Below are 13873 nucleotides of genomic sequence, written 5' to 3' on the forward strand. Positions count from 1 at the left end.
TTTATTTATTTAGTGCGATCTCATAGCCCAAGGCTGAATTTTCACAGGTCGAGAAGCAGGTTCCTGATGTCAGCACGTGGTCCACAGCATCTTGAGGATACTCCTGACCTGTGCTTCTGGACCGCTTCAGAACGTAGTGGTATTATGAAGTACTCATACTGGTCAGCTTGGTGGGGTGTCTTTCTGGGTTCAGAGACCATTACCACTGAGGAGCTGCACAGAAGCCTTCATAACTGTAGTGCTCATCAACAGGTGATTGCAGGTTAAGGCACTGAACAAAACTGACCAAACCTGGTTTCTTGTTGCAGTTGTACTGATTACAGTGTAAGCAGTGCACTGCTCTCTGAATGGAGACCAGTGACCTTAATGTGTTTCACTTGTATTTACTTAAACCTTTACCTCTACATGAGTGGAGGTCTACAGGAGCATGACAGTAACAGGGTATGGGGGTGTGTGTGTGGCGTTGGCTGCACAAACTGTGTGCGCACTTCTGAGTGCAAGAGAGCAACGTTCTGCTTTAGAATGCTGTGATGTAATAACGGAATAAGTTGAGTTTAGTGGTGTGACATCACAATACATAATGTTACTGTCAAACATTTAAGGAATAGTTCATCTAGAAAAGTGAACACTGCTCATTACTAACCAATACGCATTCTGGGTGAGTGATTCCTGTAAGGGGTTGTAAGCCACCTGTGTGAGTGGTAAAAAGCTGTGTGGAGCACCAGGGTGAGTACACTCCAAAGAGAGGAGGTGGCATCGTTTGCAGTTTTACAATTTTTTTTATTTTAAAAACACTGCATGCAAAGTCTGTGGAGAGTAAAAGACTTCAAAAGCCCAAATGCACCTTTTGTGTTTCCACTTCTGCATGTTAGTCTAAACTAACCTCAGTCGTTTCAGTTTCCCGTCTTTCTGCTGGTCACACACCTTCCTTCTCTCTGGCCTGCTACACTGGCACTGATGTTTTTCTTTCTCTCCTTTTTAAAGTCAGTTTAGCTCCCCCTTCTGGTCCCCTGAGTGCAGGCACTCGGAATGTTCGTCAGGATTTAACGCCGGCATGAAGTCTCAGGATTATTTTCTTGTAACCGTTTGCATCTTCTGTGGTTTAGTTGGACTCTTGGTCTGGATGGTGAGTGCAGGGGGGTGGAGTCAGAGGGCCTTTTAGACAGGTGTCCCTCTAATGACGAGAACTGGGATCTCCCTAATGAGCTCCTGCTCCCTACTGAAGTTACCGAGTTTTTGGCGTGGGTTTTGGAGAGCTGAATACATAGTGAACACGCAGGGTTCAGGCCAGTATTGGAACAGTTCTCAGTTTCTCACTTTGACTTGCATGCTGCTTCTACAGTGTCCCGGAGTGTCAAATTACAACAGCATTTATGCAGCAAACAAAAGTAGAGAATGAGACTGCAGTAAATGACTAAACAAATACATTAACTGCTCCTGGCCACTAGGGCTCAGCGTTTCCACATAAATGTGTGAAGACGGAGGGCCACCTGGCTCGGTATGGGGTACGTCTGTTACTGGATTGTTTTGGTCCGACTTGCGTCAGTGCCACTGGTGTGTCATGATGACATGCATGGTTGTCATCTTGTGAGAGCGAGGCGACTGCTGGCATGTCATGATGACGCATGCCGTTTTTAGTATTCAACTTCGTTTCTCACAGTTGCAAGACAAAGTGAATGTACTCTTTGAAATTGCTTGGATTTCTGCATTGATTACTGATAAAATGTGAACATCACAAAGTCACAATTATAGACAAACGCAGTCTAACTAAACTATGAAACAGTTGTACTGATCATGGCTTTTATTGATCACGTCAAGAGAACATCTACAGAGCAGGAAATGTAAACAAACCCCTGAACCCTGTTTGCCACCCCCACACCACCGCAACGCAGCCATCACATCCACCAAATATTTCCTGCAAAAGAGGTTTGTATAATGTTGAGGAGAAATGTCAGACCGTTCCTCCCTGCAGGTTTGTTCCAGTTCAGCCGTATTTCCTGGATACCGTGCGTGTACTGCTCTTTACAGGTCCCTCCACCATGCTTCACAGCTGGGATAAGGTTTTGGTTTATGGGTGTGGTTTTTGTAAATTTATATATTATTTATTTATATTATTTACTTATTTATTTCTCCCTCCTCCAAACATAGTTTATGGTGTACTTCCATAAACACCATTCTTGGTCGGTGTTTTTCTAATAGTGGACACGTGAACAGAGGTCTTTGGAGTCTGTAGTCTTCTGTAGGTCTTTAGCAACACTTTTGTAGCCTTTCCTCCTTCATGCATCTTTGTTTGCATACAGGCAGGTTTCACCTTAACCAGTCTTTCTTGAGCACAGATTTGTCATTAACAAAGCTTTCTGTGACTTTCTTTAATGGGTAAAGCACCTGTGAAACCTTCACTTCCAATCTCATCTCCTTAATTAAAACCATTTGCCAATTAACCCTTGGAGAAGTCATTAACACAAGTTTACTTGTTCTAGCCTGCACTGTGGGTGTTTTGCTTAATGTGCTCAATATAAGTCATGAACAATACAACTGCTGGTGTGTTATTAGTTTGGATGTAATTGTGACTTGGATAATGACCAGATCTAAGCTGTTCACTTTCTTGTAACTGTATCAGAGAAACTTGTGAAGTGCTCCCTAGTGGCCAGGAGCTGGCTGTGTTGAGACGTAATGCTTGTGATGCTGATTAATATTTCAGAGCTGTGAATTTGATTGTTTCCACAAATTCAAAGGCTTTTTTTTTTTAAACTTCAATGCTGCTCTTTTGATGTTAGTGTTTTTACCAGTCGTGTGTTCTGCCATAATGTTGCTTAATACCGTCATGTTCTCGACTTGTTTGCTTTAATTCCTTTGTAATTTAAACCTACACGTCACCATACTCTTCCCTTAAGTGCCCAATATCAAAATCTGAGGAATTAGAATGGACTGGAATTCTAGGAATTCTAATGGATTCCCTCATAACTCTGTCCTACCTGCTTCTGTTGCTGTTTTCCAAAGCACAAAAAAAGACCAGGTTTCATCAATGTCCCCATACACACAGATGCATGACTGTGTCCTGGGTACACAGAACCCCTCACATTGGACTCTGACTTGCCATCCATTCCCAGGAGAAGTCAAAAACATATGACTGATTTCTGCAAACCACAATATTGTGATTTGTTTTCGAGAGCACTGGAGTTGCAGCTACAGTTGAAGCCAAAGTTTTGATTATTGTTCACATCTTGTTCCTTCCTGTATTGATGTGGCTGTCTAAATCATTGTAAGCCCCTCTGTCTCTGGTACTTCATGCCAGAGCTGAATTCAAGGTGGACCAGAGCTGTGTTTAAGGCGGACGTCTTAGTAAGTCTGTCGTATTAGTACATGCCATCCTTCCATTTGACTTAAAGGCAGCAGTGTGGAATTAAGGCAGATGGTCCTTTTAACCTTTTTGAGAACTCATTGCTCTTAGTTCTAGAATCAACAGTGTGATTCTTGAATGAATGCAAGAGCCAACCACAGTTTGAAGTGCATGGCTGTCATTGATAAATCACCAAACTCCTGGCGATGGTGACATTCCAGTCATGCTGGTGCAGATGTGTTCCTGAAAGGATTCGGTCAAACATACACCGGGACGGACTCTCTCTGTCTCTCTCAGTATCTGTCTCCCTGCTATTTTGAGGGAATCACAATCAGAGGCGTCCCCCTCAGAGGCCTCCACATAAGAACTTGGGCATCATTGGCGTTGGGTTTGCCAAGGGCATTAGGGGGAATAGGCTCCATTCGGGTCAGCACCTTGGGCTGGTCCTGGTGCAGTGGCCCGACAAGCCTGGCCCTGGAACCCAGAGGCTGGTTGGGGTCGATGGCGATCTCCACCCTCATCCTCCACTTCACGGTCTGCAGCAGGATGGTCTCCTGTGTAGCGGTGTTCAGTGCCACCAGCCAGGTGGTGAAGCTCTGGTCCCGCGCGATGTGAGTGAGCATGGGCACGTTGCTCTCATCCACAGGCACTGCCCATGTCACACTCGGGTAGAAGTTGTCATTCATGCTGACTGTAAAGCGTGACGGCTTGCCCGTTGGACCTGCCAGTGCCACCGTTTCTGTGGTGTTGCCGTACCACGGATAGCTGAGGCCGTCCGAGTCGCTGATGGCCTTCATCACACCATCCCTCAGTTCTGGGAGCTCCCAGCTTGACCTGCGTGTCAGAGGTCAGACGTTAAAAGAGCCAGACAGTGTGACGCTAGTTTCCACAGTTGCCTGGTAATGGCAGGAACAGTTCTCAATGTACACATTAGCATAGCCCAGCTGTGTGTGTTAAGTGAATCATTTTAAGACAAGATCATTACAGCAGAATTGTCACTTGATGACCTGACTGTCTTATCTTAACCAAATCTGCTCCATCTGCCACTTCACCCCCCCCCCCCCCCCCCACTTCACCATCCCCTGCAGGGCTCTACTCCCCCACACACATGTCCACATGCGCACGCGCACACACTCACATTCTAACAGACCCTCTGGGGAGCAGCATGGGAACCCAATCAGGCACTCAGGGATGTGGGAGGGTGTGACACTCACACACACTCTCTCTCTCTCTGACTAGATATCTTTTTCTCTGTCTGTGAAGGAGGTTGAGTTTGTGGTCCTTGCTGTCTCAGTAACTGCTGCTCCTCTTTGGAGGCTCTAGGCTGTTCTTAAGAGCTTCTGTGTTGATTTATATTGACCCAGTGAATGGTTATGAAATCGATCGTTTCAAGGTGTAGTTTCCAAATGGAACTCCAGGACCACTTACTGGCCAATGAAGACTGACATACAGACCTCCAGGAGTGAGAGAGCAGACACCCACAGTACACTCATCCCATAGAAATGCTTTTTCGTTTAAACATGCGTTCAACAAAGACCACATTCTTCATTTGTTACGATTTATTCGTTACTTTTTTGATGATGTCACCGATGTTAGTGGAGACACTTGTCAAGCCCGCTCTCACATGTGTATCCTCTGAGGTGCGAGATGACGTCAACAGGTAACTTACATTCCGATGTCTCCGTAAGTGTTGTAGAATTCCATCTGTGTGCACGCTTGTATCCAGCCCACGACCCACGTCTCGTTTCGAGCAATCGGCGGCATGACTACACGCGCTGAGGCCTTAAAATACGGCGTCTTGTAACGGAGCACGATGGGCGAATTTTCCTCGATCAGTGTTGGGCATTGGTCAATAGTGGCGGACACGTCGTAAACAACGATGTTATCGCGTTTAATGCGGGACTTGCAGGCGATGCTCTGGATGCAGCCCATGACGTAGAGCGTCCGCTTCAGGGGCACCAACAAGTGAGCGTGCGCTGAGCGCGAACGCGACGGAAGAAAAGAAAACAACAAAAAGAACCTTCAGCGTTGCTCTAATTTGCTCAAAATCATCCCATTATCATCTCATGTTTGTTGAGATGAAAAATGATACCTTCCGTTTAAATGTGCAAGTGATCCATAAAATTACTTTTTCTTTAAAACCGCAGGCGATTAAAAGTAAACAAGAAAACACTAGTGCACAGTCCTTTTTGCGGACGCAAAGCTGTGATTTAAATACTTAAGTCCGCTTGTTTCTCAGCTATCAGCGACACAATCCCGCTCTGACTGGCACTCGCAGCGGTAAAAGAGGGCGGTTTGTTCGGGGTACATCACCGGGTCCGTCTTCAGCTCTGCGCCCCTTAACCCGTTTCTTTCTAGTTCGAGTTTTCATGTCACTGCGCAGCTCGAGCGGTACAGTCAGGTGTGGCGTGCCGTTCGCAGCGTCCGGAGGTGCTCGCGTTCTTCACTCACACGCCACATAGTGCTGAGGTTCACGCGCTCACAGCAGCAGCAACAGCCGCAAAAATCCTGCAAAAATCTTCTCTCATTTAGTCGACGATGGAGAAGCCAAAGGTTGCAGGTTCTTCCGAGGCGAGCGAGTGGCGATTTAGGTTGCTGCTGTCATGCACGTTCAGCGTTCCGGTAGATGGAGGGGGGAAAACAGCCATTATTACAACACATTTAGATCGCACGTTCTTGTTAGATCTTGCGTAATACTTAGACTACATGGGAGTTAGAAATTCTACAATCGTGGTACTGTTTCCCTTTAATAACGCCTTTTGAGATCCGCTGTGCTCGTGCCCATCTCAGTCGCTGTCCGCTTCTCCGTGGTGCTGAATGGTGAATGAACGGCCAGAAGAGGGAGAGCGAAAGGCGTAGGCACGCGAAGCGCTCGCGTGCTCTCAAGGCATAGGTCTGTCAGATTCCAGATTGAAACGTGATCAGAACGTGACGCTAAGCCACACTTGTAGCAAATAAACCATTTAATGAAATGCTTTTCTATTTGGTTCCTTTTTCATGTGTAATATTTATTCTATATATTTTATTTTATTTTTTTTGTTGTAATTTTCATATTCTTTACTAATTTACTAGTAAGTCATCTTTACTATCGTACTACTACCGAGTCAGAGTAAATATAATATTGGTCTTCTCTAGAGGTGTGTCTTGAGGAATAAGAGGCTTGAATCTTGAACAGTTCTAAATGGTGTTGGGCGTGTATATATATTTGCATTCTACTTTACACACTGATATTAGAAAACCCGTCCAGTGCGTGCATCTCCTGGCCACTGTATTACGTAAACCTGCCCGCTACAGCGTGTAGAGTCGCACGCCATCGCCAGGTCCTCGTGTACAGCTCGTCTACGTTCTACCGTATTTTAATTACTGCTCAGTTTCTGACTACAAAATCTCTGCTGATTGGATATTATTCTGGAAGGAAATTATCTGAACACTGACACGACAGCGGCGTGATATAATGTGTTTTGTGCTGCTAGTGTCAAGAGTTACTGCTGGGCTGAATGGTGTCCACAACACCGGTCCTGTTGCTAAGATAAATGGTGACTTGACGACGGCGAAAACTACCTGTGCATGGAAACAGACGGGCTATCTGTACACCCAGAGGGGGTTTCTGATAAAGCTGCCTCTACTAAAGTGCTTATAAACTATAGGTTTTCGGAAAGTTTAGTTGTAAATGTATGCATTCATCTTAGTATGGATAAAGGTAATTTTATGATTATAAATAGGTTATTATCCTGTAGGCCTACAGAGAGCTTTATTTGCATAGTCAGAAAATAACTTTCCACAGCAGGTAGAGAAATTCTCGCTTGCGTTGAGCAAGTATATTTATGCTTTATCGCAATAAACGATAACTGCTAATATTACACCCTATTTTTAGCATTGAGAAATTAATGAATAACTATTAACGAGCTATTTTTACTTCACAACATAACAACCACGGCAACTGTCCCGGTTAGACTGACCGCCCGTAGCTTTCTTTTCGTTCCGTTTTGTCTCGTGCATAAGGAGGATCGAGGAAAGACGTGTTCCGCGGCTTAATTGATGTCTTTCCATGTAACCATGACAACTCGCGAAGACAGACTGTCGTCACGCATGCCGAGCTCATATTGCTTCATAGTAGAAGAATTCCAGCTCTCACGTCCTACGCTCCTTTACAGATGCTGATGTCATTTTATGAAGCTCACACGTGTAGATTAAGGAAACCGGGAGAAAATAAAGCGCATCCACAATACACGACTGTGACATACAACATACACCAAAACACCGAACATATCTTCAACGCTGCGCAGTAAGTGCTCAAAGATGCACTTAAAATAAACCTCAATCTACGATTAATCTTTATTGACTTTAATGATTGTATAATCTACAACGGTTTATATTGTAAAGTTTCAGTCCGCACCCATCTTTCTCGCTGGAGGCAGCTGCTGCACTTTTCGAAGTGCACCAGCAGGGGGAGTAATTCCCCCGTAGGTTTGCGTGGTCCGTTTTACATTTTCTAAGCGTGCGCATGAAAGAATAATGGAACAATACGCATTAAATTAAGTTCATGCTTTTGATATTTACTAGCAAACATACAATTATTTTTCGTTTATGCTTTTATTTTTTTTTAATAAATGAGCCTTTCAACATGGGAGGTGTTCAGGTTTTTAATGAGATAAACAGCGTCTGTGTGACAGCACTTCTGTCCTCTCCAGTGAGCCTCCTGTGTGCACTGAGGGAGGTTTGTGTCTGGAACTGGTAAGACTTGTCCGTTTGTGTGGTCAAAGTCAATGGAGACTTAACAAGGGTTAATCTTACCTCTGCCTACTGGACACAGGGTTTAAGGGAACAATTGAGAGAGAGAGAGTGTGTGTGTGTAGATGGGTCTTAGTGCAGCTGCTGGGTTCTGACTGCTCGACACTCTGTAGTGAGTCTTTGGATGAAGGAGAGAGAGAATGCAGAGCAGTCTACCAGGTAGTCAGTCAGTCTGCCCCCCTGCTAATGGACGCGTTAGGCTAAGTACTAATCTCGGAGAAAGACAGGGCTTTTTTATATATATATATATATATATATATATATACACACACACACACACACACACACACACAAAGAATTTGTCATTTCCAGGGGCAAGGTGCATTTTAGTACAAATGGACACTGCATTAATGACATGTCTGTTTGCATTGCCAGTTGTTGCTATGGCAGCAATGAAATTGTGAAACTCAAAGAACTGATCTACACTCTCCATAACCTTAATTTCATAGGGATGTAAACATCTACTTTTCATATATAAACTGGCTCCTTCTACTCCTACTTGCTCACATAGCTGATGAAGGACATATGTCTGATATGTCCTGTTTCTCTCTCTCTCTCTCTCTCTCATATTCATATATATATAATATAGGGAACATTCCTACCAATAGATTGAAAAGGCTGTATTGGGATACAGCATGGAGGGACTAATCATGGCAGCACAGGAACAAGCTCTGAATAACAGATCAACAGGGGCTGTGATCTACCACACCAGGCAGGACACCAGATACAGGCTGTACAAAGACGCCCCCGAGACACTTTGCACTTGTGTAACATGTTGTCTGTTGCACTGTTGTTTTTATGTTGCACCATGGTCCTGGAGGAACATTGTCTCATTTTTGTTGTGTACTTGTATATAGCTGAAATGACAATAAAACCTCTTGAACTTGAACAATGCAGCACATAACAGCAGGATACAAGATGATGGCAGACAGGGTGCACATGGAACGCCATAACCAAGTGGCTGGCCAAGTACGGGCTGGAATTTCCAATGTCAAAGTGGGATACATCCACAAAGGGGGTGGAGAATAACCCAGCTAAGATCCTGTGGGACTTCCAGATACACACTGACATAGTAGTAGTGATGGACAAACAGCAGAAGAGGGTCATAGTGATGGATGGAACAATCCCAAGTAATAGCAACATCAGGAACAAGGAACACAAAAAGCTTGAGAACTGGGAACAGCTAAGACACTACACAGGACCCCCAACCTCCCAGGCTTCTGGTAGAGGACCCGATCTTGAATGAAAAGGAGACCGCCCAGAGGAGGGCAAGTGTTCCATACAAACATTTTTTAAAATTTTGATGTGCAACAGTTCAGGAGCAGAAATATTTCCAAAATCACTTATTAGGAATAATAATAAGATCTCCAGGAGATAGATAGATAGTGGCCAGAGATGGTCTTTAATTCATTATATCCAGAGTTTTATGGTGATTCTCTAATGCGCTTTCAACATGGACATGCATGACTGTGTGTATTTTGTAGGTTTTCAGTCTCCGGGACTGTTGGTGTGGGATGAGTCTGAGTTTTCTGGTCGGGGAAGAGCGTGAGGCATAGTGTGAGCAGACTTTCTGAACTCTCTCTCTCTTTCTCTGTGTGACCTTTCCTGCTCTTATGAAATTTCACCAAGATAAAAACTGGAGCTGTGGTTGTGTGTGTGTGTCTCTCTCTCTCTCTCTCTTTCTGTGGGGGTGTGCGTATGTGTGTACCTTTGTGATATGCTTGCTGTTGTGCCTGTGTCTGCGTGTATGTACACTGCCTGTAGTTTAGAATGCTTGTATGTGTTAAAAAATAATAATAATTCTTTCTTTCTTTCTTTCTTTCTTTCTTTCTTTCTCTTTCTCTCTCTCTCTCTCTCTCTCTCTCTCTCTCTCTCTCTCTCTCTCTCTCTCTCTCTCTCTAATAAAGCAGTGCAGGAGTTGAATGATGGCTGGGGTCTGTGTATCTCTCAGCACCCTACAATGCTCTGCTGTGTCTGCAGTGTGTCGACCCTTTCATTACACAGGGGTAGAAACCCGCCATGGTGTACCTCGTATATAATAATAATAATAATAATAATAATAATAATAATAATAATAATAATAATAATTGTTAGTATTATTATTATTATTATTATTATTATTATTATTATTGGTGGTGGTGGTAGTTATGTTGTAGTTATACTCTACATGTATGAAACGTGCTACACAAATAAACGTGCCTTAGTGTGCCCTGCCTACTAGTAGTAGGAATATATTTTAAAATGTTTAAAGTGGGTAGTGTCATAAAACAATATTTAACTTCAGTACATGGAAGAAGAAATGACATGTATTGGGGTAATGTTGAAAGCATAGAACACACGTTATAGAGCACAGATCAAAGTGCTCTGATTCTGTGAAACTTCATTAGAAAGCCTGTAAACTGACTTGGAAGGAGACCAGAGGATTCGTTATGACAGTAGACAGGAAGAAGTGCCTGCTTTCAGCCAGAGCTCTGTGAAGATGTCAAAGCTGAAAGAAGCTCGTTGTGTTCATGAGTTGCATTCCCCCCACCCCCCACCAAGGCTGGACAACTCTGACGTACGACCGAAGGCCTCCCTGCGTCACTTGGAACCCTCTTGTTTCAGCTGGACAAATCTGATTGGTGGCGGTGGAAGACGAGGGCGGCGGCCTACTGAGCATTAAAGGTGAGAAGACAGATCTGTTCTGAACCAGGACAGCAGGTGGCCTGTTCATACACCATTCCTGCTTTCTCTAGGTTTGTGGGCCTGACCTGAGCTCTAGGTTATAAGCGCATGAACTGGCTCTTCCATTTTGGGTTCTTCTAGTTCTGGTTCTTCTAGTCCCTGTTCTTCTAGTCCTGACTCTTCTAGTTCTGGTTCTAGTCCTGGTTCTCCTGGTTTTGCTTCTGGTTCTGGATTTAGTCCTGAGATCCAGAAATTTACTGATTCTGGTCCCCCTCCCCACTTCTCAAGTGTAAACAACATCAGGAAGACCAGGACTAAACCTTGAGCCATTCTTAAAGAGCCTAATCAGCCCTCTGTCACACACCACCCCTCGGTTCACTCTTAAGCCCCCACCCCTCTCCACAGCACAGACACATCACACTTAATCAGCTGTCTGAGCCACGTAACACCATTGGAATCTCCTCCACACAAAGCACACAAGTGCAGCAAATGTGAGGGATTTCAGAGGTACAGACGTATAGAATTGAGCTTCTGTCTCAGGAAGTGTTACCTTGCCATTGTCTCCCTCTGTTTGCTCACTAGGCATCTGGAGCTCCTGTGAGGTTGCTCCATCACAGTGCGTATTGTTAAAAGCTCTGTACAAATCATTCGAAAATGAATTGGTTGTTTAAGAAGGTTTGGTTTTTTCAGCGGCAAGTGGGGAGTACATTTCCAGCTGATGTGTGCTGAAATGATCTCGAGATGTGTTCTGGAATGACCTCTGAGAATGAAAACCTAATTTCTTCTCAGCTTCCTGCCCGGACAGATTTTAACATCTGCAGACAATCCAAAAGATTGTTTCCACAACTCAAGACAGGCAATGTGTTGGAATAACATTAACAACAATCATTTTAATGAAGTAAACAGATTTCAGACACATATAGTGATGCAAGTAAATGCTTCTGGAAGTGGTAGCAGAGTGACTGGTGTTTGGTAATGGTTTTCAGAAACTTGTTCCTGGATATACAGGCCAGTATGGGGATGTTGTTATTCAGGCAAAGTTTTTGTTCTGACATGGTCTGGTGTGCCACTTTGATTATGCTGTGCTGTGTTTTCTGTGTTGCTGGTAATATTACCCAATCACAATGCATAAGTATCCTGTATGTGATACTTTTAAAGTCTAAGCACCACCTAATGGACCACCCTGAAGATTTCACATTTCCTTAGCTACTGAAGAAATGTGTATATTAATTAAAATGAAAATAATATTTCTTTAAAAATGAAAAATTAAAGTAAATTGACGGAAAACGTTGTGCCGAAAATTCCAGAAGGTTGCCGAGCAATCAAACTCCACTATGACTGACTTACACTGGTCAAACTGGTCTGGTTGTTCAGATTACGAAGATATTTTTGAATTTGATGAACCTGCAGTGACAGTGGGGGTGACTGTATATCACATCAGTGAAATGCAACCATTTAGATTTGAGCCTGACCCAGTAGTCAGAATTGGGAATTCCGACTGGTAAAAAGCTTTTATGGTAGCCATTATACTGAAAACTGATCCTAAAAGTATTACTAAGTATTACTACTATATACTATACTATTACTACTACTATATTAAAAGTAATCTTGTCTATTAACAGTTATTTCTAGCTAGCAGGTGCGTTTGAATAGCTAGCTAGTCACTGGTTCTATTTCTCGTTTTACTAGCTTGTCATCTCTCCGGCTAACTAACCTAGTTACGCTAGTTAGCTTAGCAGTGGTCATGATGGGAAACGGAACTAGCTAGCGTTAGCTAAATAACGAACATTAGAAACTGCACTGAGCTATTAATTACAGCAGCTAGCTCGCTAAACGCAAACGTTCAGTTGTTATTATTGTTGTAAAATCTACCTCCGTCAACTTCACATTCAGGATCCTCTATAAATGTCCGCAGTGCAACTACGTGGAGTAGTTTTAACGTTTCGTTTAGTCAGTTAGCTACTAAGATAGCTAGCTAGCAAGGCTAGCTCATGTTAGCTAATGTCAGCTAGAATGGTTGAGGTCATTGTACTTACCCTGTTTACTTCAGAGGCTCTTGAACACATCTCTTTAGATTCTTTACATGTCCATATTGTTGGAAAAGCAGTAGTGATGAGATCAAGTCTTCGTGTGAGACTGGCTCTCCACATCCCGTAGCTGTAGTGATCCTCAGGTGTGAAACAGCACTACAGGTCCTTTCCGATGTGCCCTTTTAAACTTGACAATTTTTGTCCTTTTTGATATTTTGGGATCTTTGGGCTATTTGTGCACAGGGGTCCCACTGTACATTGAATTTTTGCAGCCAAAGAACACACCTTTTTGTCATTTTGCATCACCTACAGTTCAACTTCTTGAGCTGTTGTCCACCATCTACGTCACACGGATGACGTTTATGACAGACTCTGAAGACAGCGGGTGAGGGTAACACCGATTTTTAAGTCGTATCCCTTCAGTTTGTTATATAAAAAAAGTTTTATAACTATTGATGGTCACAAAAAGAAACTCAGCTTTTGCTGTATTTATGTGTTTGACACTTTCATATCAGCTTGTGCTTAGCCTTTAAAGGATTGGGTTTAGGATATTTGAAAGGTTTTTCACTGTCCATACTTTGACCCAGCTAATGAAGAGAACTCGGACACGGGTGGACTGTGAGGTCCCCAGACCATCCCAGACCAGCCAATGTTCCTGGAGACCTCAAGACTTTCACTTACTCCAGACTACAGTAGGACTTCAGAGACACCCTCATGCTCACACACCATGTGGACACACAAGCTGTATGTGGATGTTTGGATACGTGAGTTAGTGTGTGGAGTAGGAGTGCATAATTATAAGGGTATAGGACTGAGTTTTGAGAGGTGCAGTGTATGTACATGTTTTTCTAATGTACTGTAATGAGGTCAGTGTATATATGCTTTTTTAATGTAATATAATGAGGTCAGTGTATGTACATGTTTTTCTCATGTAAGCCCGGTTCATCCTCCTACAAATTCAGAAGCACTTTGCTTGCACACCTGCACTCTCTGGAAGCTTTGTGCACAATTTTCAGTATCTCTACATCTCTTGCAGTACACTGCAGTT

At 43.4% G+C, this 13873-nt stretch overlaps 1 protein-coding gene and 1 long non-coding RNA gene across 2 annotated transcripts; one reads left to right on the top strand and one right to left on the bottom strand.

Annotated features, from left to right (window-relative positions):
* Positions 1 to 596: 596 nt before the first annotated feature.
* Positions 597 to 6380, bottom strand: fam78bb (family with sequence similarity 78 member Bb). The gene is made up of 2 exons (XM_027024348.3): positions 5010 to 6380; positions 597 to 4174 (listed from the first exon to the last, which is right to left on the bottom strand). The coding sequence occupies exons 1-2, from the start codon at positions 5270 to 5272 to the stop codon at positions 3652 to 3654; spliced, it is 786 nt and encodes a 261-aa protein (XP_026880149.1). The 5' UTR covers positions 5273 to 6380; the 3' UTR covers positions 597 to 3651.
* Positions 6381 to 8760: 2380 nt separating this feature from the next.
* LOC145653753 (uncharacterized) lies at positions 8761 to 13873 on the top strand. Its single transcript, XR_014119946.1, has 4 exons — positions 8761 to 9688; positions 10042 to 10795; positions 13138 to 13210; positions 13413 to 13873. It is a non-coding gene; the product is annotated as an uncharacterized LOC145653753 (long non-coding RNA).

The sequence above is a fragment of the Electrophorus electricus genome, chromosome 25 (genome assembly GCF_041902795.1).
Source record: "Electrophorus electricus isolate QZ-2024a chromosome 25, ASM4190279v1, whole genome shotgun sequence".
NCBI classification, from domain to species: domain Eukaryota; kingdom Metazoa; phylum Chordata; class Actinopteri; order Gymnotiformes; family Gymnotidae; genus Electrophorus; species Electrophorus electricus.